This window comes from Porites lutea, chromosome 5 (assembly GCF_958299795.1).
Source record: "Porites lutea chromosome 5, jaPorLute2.1, whole genome shotgun sequence".
NCBI lineage: Eukaryota > Metazoa > Cnidaria > Anthozoa > Scleractinia > Poritidae > Porites > Porites lutea.
This window is the reverse complement of record NC_133205.1, coordinates 21493409-21504621: the sequence shown is the minus strand read 5'-3', so window position 1 is coordinate 21504621 and position 11213 is coordinate 21493409. Positions and strand designations below refer to the sequence as shown.

Below are 11213 nucleotides of genomic sequence, written 5' to 3'. Positions count from 1 at the left end.
CCAAGCTTCTTGTGTTGATGAAAAATCTTTTTCTCTAGTTCTTCACTCTAAGAGACAATCAACATAATATTACATAATATCACTGTGGGGACAGTCCAGATAAATAGCCGTTGTAGAGAAGTCAGCGCAAGAGTTAGCATGAGAAAATAGCCAACATTTTGCTACGCCACCACTAGTTTCCCTGCAAAATGACACCAGAGGAACAACTGCAGAAATAGCCTTTTAAATCCACCGTTTCTCTTGGCTCCTTGCTGCTGGGGACGTTTTGCAAAGAGGAACGTTTGCGACTCAGCCACAGAAATTCCATACTGATGACATAAATCAATGTTTACATAATAATTTCAGTTGTCATGGGGTTCCAAATGCAAATTTGTTCAATTTTACTTTCTCCCAGTGGTGCTATTTGACCTTTGTAGCCTTTTGTCTCTCAATTCGAAAACAATAGCTAAAACAATGTTACTACTCCATCATCCAATCAGAGCTTATGATTGGATTCCAAACAGATTTTACGTTATCAGTATAGAATTTCTGTTGCTGAGTCGCAGACGTTCCTCCTCGTGAAGCATCTCCAGCAGAGAGAAGTGAGGAGATACAGCTGTTTTCCCAAGGTACTGCAGAAATTCCATACTGATACGTCCTATGGCCCACATGTAAGAAATATTCAAGCATGAAATATTAAAGAATGGAGTAGGTATAAAAATTTCATTTTAATGTGAACGTCTGGGACTACCGCTGTTTATTATTTTCCATGTTTTGTTTATTCTGAAGAACTGTCGCTTTTCTTAACAAAGTCTTAAGTTTATCCAGCACTTTAACATAATCTGGTCACTTTTTGGTAGGAAAATGCATAACCACCATCACTTTGGAGGAAAAAAAATCTCAAAACTCAGTAGCTTTCTTTCTGACTCAGTCATCCCCATAAATAATGAACTGTCCCTTTTTATCTTGGCCATCTCTAGAAGCGAGATAGAAAGTTAAGGAACTAAACTAAAACTAAAGACAAAGATGTACTGACGACCTACAGAACTGACAGAGTACTATTTCTGTATTCAGTGTTAGGAGTCCAAATTTTCTCTATTTCAGTTACTTAAGTGCAAGAGTTGATATAACCACTTCACTCCCAGGTTGAATGATAGAGTCTTAAATCTCTTTGGGCACTTCTTTCCCAAGCTACTTATTGCTTTTCAGAATTTACCAAATGAAATTTAGAGATTTTGTTGAAATTTGACTTTTGCTTCTTCTGGGAGTAAAATAATTTAAAAATTAACTACTAACATGACTATTATTTATTATTCATACCTGGTTGGGAATAAATCTAAACTCAGATACATAACCCATTGTGTGCTCTTTAGGATCATATTCTCCAAGCTCAGCTGAAAATAATATCAAACAAAGAAGACTTTGAATACTTGAATACATGTGCCTCACTTCTCTTTTATACAGACCACAGGACGAATAGCTTAGATGGAAGAGAGCTGGACTGCAGAGCAGAAGATTGCAGGTTTGATACCCAGGGCCAAACCAACACTCAGCGACTTCAAATAAGTAAGAAGTAAGGTATATATTCAGGGCTTCACTAGTCTAGGACAAGTACATTTTCTTGCTGGGCAAGTACAGTCACACATGTGTATAACGGCCTTATTTCGACAGCATGCAAAGAAAGTAGCGTCTGATAGCCTGGAGCTAGTGGATTTTGCTATCAGGCGCGTGAATTCTGTTATTAACTTGCCCGACGGGCAAGTGAATTTTTTTGAGGAATTCAAATTACAGAAGAACTGTGAAATCAATCTGCTCGTCAAAATGTTTTTGGGGCTAGTTGAAATTGATATTTGGGCTAGTAAATGTTAGCTTCTGCTTGCCCGAATGGAAAGCTGTAAAAATGACTTTCTTTGCACCCTGATGGAGCGGTCACCCTGTAAATAACCGTCACCTTGCCATTTCCCAAGGGTGACTGTTGTACACACATTTGACTGTACAGTCAAGTCACGCTTTATAGACACCTGCTTTATTCAGACAGCTCATTATTACAGACAGTTAGCTTTGTCCCTAAGGAAAGAAAGCCCATTCATTTCCTCTAAATTCAACCCACTTAATACACCCAAACTCCCTTTAATAAGGACACTTTCTACGGCCCATCGATGTCCGAGTTAACAGGGTTTGACTGCCTTTAAGCCCCAATATACATATTCAAATTCTCCCGACTGAACTCCTTGCATTTCCTTAAGGATTAGTTGAGAGATTTTGATAAAAGATCAAAGCATTTTTCACAGGTGTTCATGACATTAATTCTCATAACCATTTCTCTTAACAATGTATGGATATTGTTTGGAGAAAATGGATGTTGGTCACTATTGGGACTTAAAGGATTAAAGCTTACTTGCCCAATGGGTAAGGGTCCTGGCAAGTCACCCTCTAACAAAATCATTTATTTAGACGAGCAAGAGATGGCCCTGTGCAAGCAAAATGAGAGAGGTACTTGCCCAAAGGACAATCTTGAATGCAAGTTTTTTCCAACCCTGATACATTTGCCTTTCAAACAGCTAGATCACTGTGAGGTGTGGAAGAGCACATAAAAATCATGGCCCCATCTCCAGCAATTTAAAAAGTTCCAGGTCATCATCTTGAATTTGGGCAAAGGGGACATATCATTCATCAATTAGCACTTTTAGGATAAATACATTAACAGGTAATAAATTATTCATTTAATTTTTTAACACTTCGTCAAAATTTACATTCAAACTGGAACTCAAATGAATGTCATATTAGAGGTTTTGTAATGTGTTGTAAATGATTTGAGCAACAGTGAGCTCATGACACAATAAGGTCATGACACAATAAGGGTAGTTCATATAACGATTGTTAAGATTACATTTCATTTTGCCAAATAATGCCACTTACACTGAATGCTGTATGCTGAAAGTTCTGCCAGGATGTTTGTTGCACAAGGTAGCCTTAAAAAATAAACAAAAAGCCATGATAAAAATGCAAAAACTCGAGATATTGAAGTTCATTTAAATTTAATTATAGGTATCCAATAAAATAGACTGCTTGCAGCCCACCTTTAATTCTCTTAAAATCCATCTAGTTCTTATCTCAGCCAGCACAACTGCTAACAACGACGTTATGACTGATACAAAAAGGGATTGGGACAAGATGCTCGCGTGCTTGACTTTTGCGTGCAGTAAATTTGCAACAAAAAAAGAGACCGCTTGCAGTCAACCAATAAAAGAGTTAAGATAACTTCTATGAGATGCAAACATACCTTCCCTGGTAAATGTCTTTTTTTACTTGTAAGAAGAACAAATACCTAAAAAAAATCAGAATGATACAGTTAAATAAACAACAAAGTATTCAGCATTAGAAATAAGCCACATGTTACAACCATTAGCTTTAATTAACAAGAATCGCCAAAAAATGATTTTAACTGGGCCGCCAAAAGCAATTTTTCGTGGGGGAGAGGGTACTGCATCACATAACCTTGTCGCTGACCATTGCGTGGCATAGCATCTCATGTGAGAATTAAACATCAACTCATTTGAACATTGCACCATTTTGGAACACTTTCGTAACAAGAAAAGAGAGTACCATTTTAAAGTCACAGCTGAACGGTAACTTTTCAAATTCCAAGTTAGCCATTCTAAGCAGGAAACAATAAGCGTTATTCTCACGCACCCCTCCCCTAATCTCCCTTACATTTGCCTTAAAGGTACTGATCTGATATAAAATCTAGAGTAAAGATTTGGCAAACTAAACAACACACCCCACAAAAAATTCCCAGGAATACGCCCCCAGATTGCTTGGTTAATTATTGATAGAGGCCATTTACTGAACCAAACATTTCGGTGGGTACTTGCTTACATTTGCCTTACAAATATTGATCTGAAATAGAGTCTACAGTCAGCATTGAGAGAATGAGTTGACACACCCCCACCACAAATTGCTAGTGATACCCCTCCCCCCCCCTCCTCGAGAGAAAATCAAAGGTATTTTATAAACTGGGCCAGCCTACGGCAAGCCCAGTTAATTATATAGCTGGTAGTTAATCTGATACTGTCGGCATAGCTTTTATCCTTTATCTTTAACAAACTGTCCAATTAAGGATAAATTTAGGTAGCTTCAGATGCATGTGTACAACTTTCCTTTGAAAATAGGCAAACAGTCCAATTTTAGAAAAATAGGACAGTTGGTCTGAGCCAATCAAATGCCAGAAAATACAATTGGCAAAACAAACTAGCAAATCAGCTAAAGTTCCTGTGACAACGTGTCAGAAAATTCTTGTTGGCTGATGGCATTTCATCAGCCAAGACTCTTGGCTTCTTGTTGCTGTGAATGTCGTTTTATGACAGCAGATGTCTGTTTTATTGTGGTTTTTTATATGGGCTATCTCACAGGGAAAATGTTTGATCACACTGACGTAATTTGTATCGAAGATATGCCCACAATCGCAATGGCCTCCTCCAATTTTGGCTGTCCATGGAATTTTTTCATCCAATTATTTCCAAATTGGACAGCATGTAGTCCTACTACATATACAAATTTAACCCTATTACCCTAATTGGATAGGCACAAATTCTTGAGATAGTGCATGTACAGGCTGCAAAGAAAGTCGTGTCTGATAACCCAGGACTAGTGGATTTTGTGACCAGGCTAGTGAATTACATTGGCTGATGGGCAAGTGAAGTTTTTTGAAGAACAGTGTGACAAATTGTCTGACTTCCCAATAAATTCAAGTGGATTGAAAGCTGTTTTGGAGAAGGAGGAAGCTTGAGATGCCATGTTTGCCATTCACATATTTATACACCATAAATGCATGTGCAGTCTGAAGCTATGTTCACACTATAACAGATAGCTTTCGGTGCCAACACAAAACGTTGACTAGCGTAGTATGAACACCTACCCAATATGTGACTCTCCACTTTAGAGAATGGCACCATACAGCTTCACTCTGTTACAGAATTAGCACCAAAATCACCTAGCCTTCTTATGTGTGAAAAGAAGCGCTGTCCGGTATGTTTTTCATGCTGACAGCAAAAACTATCTGGTTAAGTGCGAACAAAGCCTAAAAAGGAGGTCACTTACCTGGTAACTTCCTCATGTAGTCTACAAGGATCTGCTGCATAAAACTTGACACAAAAATACAGTAAATAAGGAGGACCAGCTGGAGAGAGAAAAGAGTTTTAAATAAGAATGAAACAGATTTAATAAATGGGATCCAAGTAACTAACAACAAGTCACAACAACACTTCTGAAACTGTTTTGTTTGTTAGCTCTTTCACCCTCAAAAGATTTATGATGGAGTCTTTATGTGGAGATGTGTGTGATTAACACCTCGAACTCTGGATCTGGAGGTCTGGGGTTCAAGCCTTGCCCATCGCATTGTTTCCTTAGACCAGGAACTTTACTCCACTTTGTCTCTCTTCACCCAGATGTATAAATGGGTACTGGTAACATACTGCTGGGGGATAACCCTGCGATGGACTAGCATCCCATCCAGGGGGGAGTAACAACACTCCTAAGCATGCTTCAGGCTAAGAAAACCGGGATAAGCTCTGGCCATTTGGGCCTTTGGCTCATGTGCACCTTTAACTTTTACCTTACCTTTTGAAGTGGTTATAACATTCGAGTCTGTAGATGAAATCTCTGGTTGTTACCATTCAAATTCATCCCCTTCACCAGTATTTTTACATGGTATTATTTCTTTTTCTCCATTTTACAATTTCATGGCATTTGGAACTGCCATTGAATTTTACTTTGGCCGCTTTTGGCAGTGAGAGGGTTTGGACCAACAAAAGTTAATAAAAATTACATGACTCTAACCTGTTAACTGCTTGACCACGGGCTTCAAGGGATCTAACCATCGCTACAAAAAATAAAAAAATTTAAAGAAAATGAGTAGCAGTTCCAGTCTCACCAAGCATACACCTATACGTGTAGATTCCCTTAATAATTTCATTCTTTAAAAACTGAATCTTTTAGTCGCTGGTCAACATCAGGTCATTCATGTCTGCATTCATGGGAGGTAGAAAAAATTTCTTTAAACTCAGTTTTCCTTTTATATGAACTCAAAACTAATGTCTGAAATGAAAAATTTTTCAATCTGATTGAACACAGAGAATTAACCACTCATTATGCAGCCACATAATGGTTTTCAAAATCTGTCCCATTGATCATTGGATTTAAGTTGCTGGGAGTTTCAATATATAATAATTATCCTATTAATTAGTAAAATTCAAGCAAAGATAATCACCCTGCATACAATTAGGAGTTTTACTGACAGTGACACTGTGCTTAGACTTTATAAGGCATACATGCATTCTTTCCCGCTCCAGCTAGCCTGCGAGCAAGCTCTCCTGGGGCACTCCTGCAGCAGGGCAAAAAAGGAAGGGAGAGCTTGCAGGCACCTTTGAGAATTTGAATTCTGCCTCCAGTGCCCCCTGTGGCTACCCATCGACACAGCTGTCAGATTTTGGCCAATCAGAATGGAGCATAAATAAGCAACAAATTAATGTAAACAAATATAGAAACAGCACATGATAAGATAAGACAAGATAAATTTCCCATGAGTGAACAAAGCCTTGAAAATATGCCCTTCGGCAAAAAGACAAAGCACCAGAAAAATTACAATCAATGGTGGTGTTGATTTTTGATCAACCTTACTGCAAAATAATTTGGATCCTAAAAGAACACAGGAATTTTCTAAAATTCCCTCATTGACCAAAATATAGAAGGAGTGAATTCTTCAAAAAAATAGTATCCTATAAAAAGAAGGAAAATGGCATTTTAAAAGAACCTGAATTCATTTAATCCACACTTGACAAAGACCAATAAATTAAGAGTATCATACCGATTGACTATCCCGATCAATATAACGCAAGCCAAAGTAGTCTTTTTCAAGTACATTAAGATGTTTAAACACCTTCTCTAGGACTTCTTCCCCTTTCGTCTTTTTCTAAACAGATAAAACAATGTGTTAGGGAGTTTAAGATACCAAAAATAGTAGACATGTCTACCACTGTTCTACATAATATTTTTTTATATGATATAGTTCTTTATTTATTTGGTCTCCATGAGTGGATAGTTTAATGTAGCAAGATACATTTTTATCCCTCTTAGACTGTAAAAAAGAATATGAACAGACACTAAAGTACTAAATTATTATTAAGTAAAACAAGCCTGAAGCACAGAAATGCCCCCTCATGGAAAGCTTAAGCCTAAGGTACAGATGGGTCACTTAATTGGGGCCATGTTAGGGTAAAATTTCCAACAAGCGACATATGTACATGTATGTTACAGGTCAAATTTGATTTTAGGCTAAAATTTATTTAACCCACGTTGATTCTCAAATTATTTCCTTTGTCTCCTAGCCCTAATTATTCATGAGACAAAGAAAATTGGGAATCAACCTACGTTAAATAAATTTTAACCTAAAATCAAATTTGACCTGTAACATATACATAAGACGGGATGTAATGGTGACAAACGACATAAAGATTGGTTAAATACCAACAGGGACATGGTCTACTCCTCAAAATAAGGGGACATATTTACCCTCCTATAAGGGCCTCTTAATTACGCAGCTGTAAATGTATTAAATTTTTGAAATTTTCAATAATAGTTTTTTTATTTTGCAACAAAATCCAACCAAAAGTTTCTTTAAAATACTTAGAAAACTTGGTCTTGAGGGATAACTCTTTGTGGAACTAAGTCTATTTCAATCAAATTGTCAGCAAGGCCATTTTTCTTCATCAAGGGTGGTCAGGGGTGGGTGCTTATTCGAGGCTGGGTGCTTATTAACTTTTCCTGCAAAAAGGATGGGCAGTTACTTGAGGTAGGGGCTTATTCAAGGCTGGGTGCTTAAATTGAATAAATTTGCTTTTAAACACACAAAATGCATACTCAAACCCCAGCGTGCAAAGAAATTAGTGTCCAATAGCCTGAGGCTGGTAGATTTTGCTATCGGACTAGTGAATTTTGTTATTAACTTGTCCAATGGGCAAGTGGAGTTTTTTGAGGAATTCAAATTACAGAAGAACCGTGAAATCAATCTGCTCATCAAAACATTTGTGGCCCTAGTTTAAATGTTGTTTGGGCTAGTAAATGTTGGCTTCAGCTTGCCCGAATGGCAAGCTGTAAAAATGACCTTCTTTGCACCCTGAACCCATGAAGAATTCTCCCAAAGGTCCTGAGATCCTATTGTACTCATAATTGTCAGTTAAGTCAGTACATGATCCTTTGGTCTTCATGTCAAAAAATAAATTGCTATTTCTAACTATTGCAGGTGCTAAAAAATTATTTTTTACAGTCTGTCCTACAAAACAAAGATGACTCATGGTATACAAAGAGGAAGTTTTCTTTCCTTTAATCCATTAATCTTTACAACTGTCATTTGGCATTTGCTGCCATGTGGCTTTGTCAACATTTGGAAGAATTTTTGCAAATTTAAATTGCCATTAATTTGGATTAAGCTTACCGGTAAGCTGGGTAAGCTGGTAAATAAATTTCATGAAATAAAATTTTGTGTCAACTACCACAATGACACAGCAATGCTTTTTAATAGAGTAAAACAATAAATAATAACTGTCTTTACGGAAAGCAACCAGTATAATATCTCGTGCACAGGGCCATCTGACTGTCAGTCAACAGTCAACAATCTTAAAAATATGACATTTAACACAAAACAGGGTTCTTGAAAGTAGTTTGAACTCAATTTTTTTTTTGTTAGTACCACAGTTTTCAAATTATTTGTTATTAGGGGAAACCCTTTCCTGTTTATTACGCTGACCCGCAGAAAACCTTTTTTTAAAAGACGGCACTAATTATCAAGCCGGCTTTTTTTGTGTGTAATTACTATCCTCGCAACATTGCCTTCAGCATGAGTAGCTGGAATGGATGTTAAACCAATGAAAATGCTCCTGAACCACACTTCAACTCGTATAAATTAACAGCAGGACTTTTCACCACAAGCTAAAAGACCGTATTATTCTAAATCATTCACTGGAGAGTCATTAGAAATCAACCGGTGATCATTAGCGTGATTGTTCATCGCTTGATTTCATGATCTCTTGATCTTTACCGCAGCTGTAAATTGCAATTCATGAGAGGTTGAAAAATATCAACAAATCTGGTTTTAAAAAGTTGAAAGCGTTTTCACCGGAAAAAAATACTATTGACAGTTACCAACTCTCAGGAAATATCAAAGCAAAAGGATCTTTTATTATATACCAGCGATATAAATCAATTTAAGAATACGAAAGAACAAATAATTCTATAAGCTGAAAAATGGCTTGAATGCTATTGAATAACTTTCTTCGCTTAAAAATACGGGAGGAGATGTTCATGAAATTACACACAACTTACTAACAAACAAAAAGCTGAGAAACGTGATATATTAGGCCATGTAATTTTAATCCCGCATGGATACACAGTCGAGATGTTATCGCGGGACGGAATTTTCTGCATGCTAAACTTCCAAAGCCCATAATAAACGAAATATCCGAAACACAAGCGAAGGAAACTCGACCTTTTTGGAACTTTATAAAATTATATGGAATAGTGGACGCTACAAAAGACAAAAGGTTGATAAGTACCTTGTATAAGTTAAAGCTGCAGGTAAACATTATCGAGTATGAAATCCTTCGCTCATGCTGACAAATAACTCATAAAGAACAGCTTAAACAACACGGCCGCACGCATGCTGATCTTGATAAAAGCTTGGCTCTTTTTTAATTCCACTGAGGGAAATACCTTAAGGTTTCCACCACTTAAAGACAGTCGGACTCTCAATAAAAAATGAGATAAAGCCCTCCAATAATCTGCTAAAAATATCGGCTCTGGGAATCACTTAACTCGAACCACTTTAGCTTTTTCTCATCAAGAAAGGCCTTGTTCGCGCTTCAGTCGTGTTCTTCCAAACACGATTGAAGAGTATAGATAAAACAAGCACTGGCTCTAAGTAAACAGTAAACTTAAAACAAGAAAGTTGATCACTTTAGGGATCCACTCAAAAAGTTTGCTCACTTACTCTAATCTCCACTGGATGTTCACTTTCGTCGAGCAATAAAACATGACAAAACCAAACGGTATTACTCCCAAAACAAGACATTTTCATCGCACTTAACCTTCAGTTCACTAGCCAAATAGACATCTCAAGGTTACTACGATGAATTGTCTTTCTTTCATGGCTGTTGAAGCACAAAGTCAGCAAATTTTCCCCTGATAATATGAGCTGTTCGGCAATAAAACTTTTCGAGTGAAGCTCTTGATCGCTCGAGCCTCGAGAAGGTCACCTCCATATATGGAATAAGGGATTAACGCAACTTCCGGTAGGGATTCTATTTGATATCAACAGAGGAAAAAGATTGTCTTAATTGTCAAACTTAGGTTGGCTAGGTCACAAACGAGGTCATTTCGACACCAGACTTTTAAAAACTATAAAAACAGCACTTCCGTATAACTCCAGAGGAAAGACCGAGAGCGCGCATTGCACTGGAATGTCTGACTGTAACTTGTATTTGACTGCTTTTTTTGACTATTTAAAAATAGTAAAAAAAAGGCAATCTTCGAATTCATATTAAAAGCCATGCATTCAATATTAAAAAGAATTTTTTCTCAACTTTTTTTAAACGATAAGGCCTTTAAGACTGAAAATCGCTATTACGTTTCCAGACTCAAAGACTCGTTGAAAGCAAGAGCCATATGGCTCTTCTGAAAAAGCTTATGAACAAAAAAGCGGAAGTCAATGTATTCGGATTGCCGGCAATGGTCTTGAAGGAATCCGTTCTTGAAAAATCGCGTTAGACGAACAGCACCAGGACAGGAAAGATTGACAATATCAGGCATTACACTGACGGATTATAAAATACACTAATTTAAAACTTGGGCAAAATCTAAGGCAATACTAGTATCACATTGCTCGACGCGCGTGGGATATGCCGTAGTCAATGTCTACGTGAGTTGAATTAAAACAAATGGTCCAGAAACAAAAAAGGGTAATTGATTACTGTAAAACCACGGATATGAAATGTTTCCCGGTCCAGTTGTGTATGCAACCCACATTTCTGGCAGACATTAGTACAAACATGCTCGTATGCGTGCATAAAGTCCATGAAAGACGATGGAATGAGATTTGTAGATGATTACACATCGGTTATGATATACATTGCGTTCTCAGAACTCGTAGAATACCAGACAATATCTCCAACCGTTATGAAATC

General features: G+C 37.2%; 2 protein-coding genes across 2 annotated transcripts in view; one reads left to right on the top strand and one right to left on the bottom strand.

Moving 5' to 3' along the window:
• Positions 1-10275, bottom strand: part of LOC140936966 (band 4.1-like protein 4) — a 29277-nt gene extending 19002 nt beyond the window's left edge. The window contains exons 1-8 of the mRNA XM_073386479.1: positions 10022-10275; positions 6845-6949; positions 5818-5860; positions 5080-5158; positions 3263-3307; positions 2899-2951; positions 1300-1373; positions 2-47 (exon numbers count right to left, since the gene is read on the bottom strand). Of these exons, the coding sequence (XP_073242580.1) occupies positions 2-47; positions 1300-1373; positions 2899-2951; positions 3263-3307; positions 5080-5158; positions 5818-5860; positions 6845-6949; positions 10022-10108 (532 nt within the window). The 5' untranslated portion in view covers positions 10109-10275. The remainder of the gene's footprint in view (position 1; positions 48-1299; positions 1374-2898; positions 2952-3262; positions 3308-5079; positions 5159-5817; positions 5861-6844; positions 6950-10021) is intronic.
• LOC140939250 (aldehyde dehydrogenase 1A1-like) overlaps positions 1-11213 on the top strand; it is a 199714-nt gene that overhangs the window by 141801 nt on the left and 46700 nt on the right. The window lies entirely within an intron of this gene.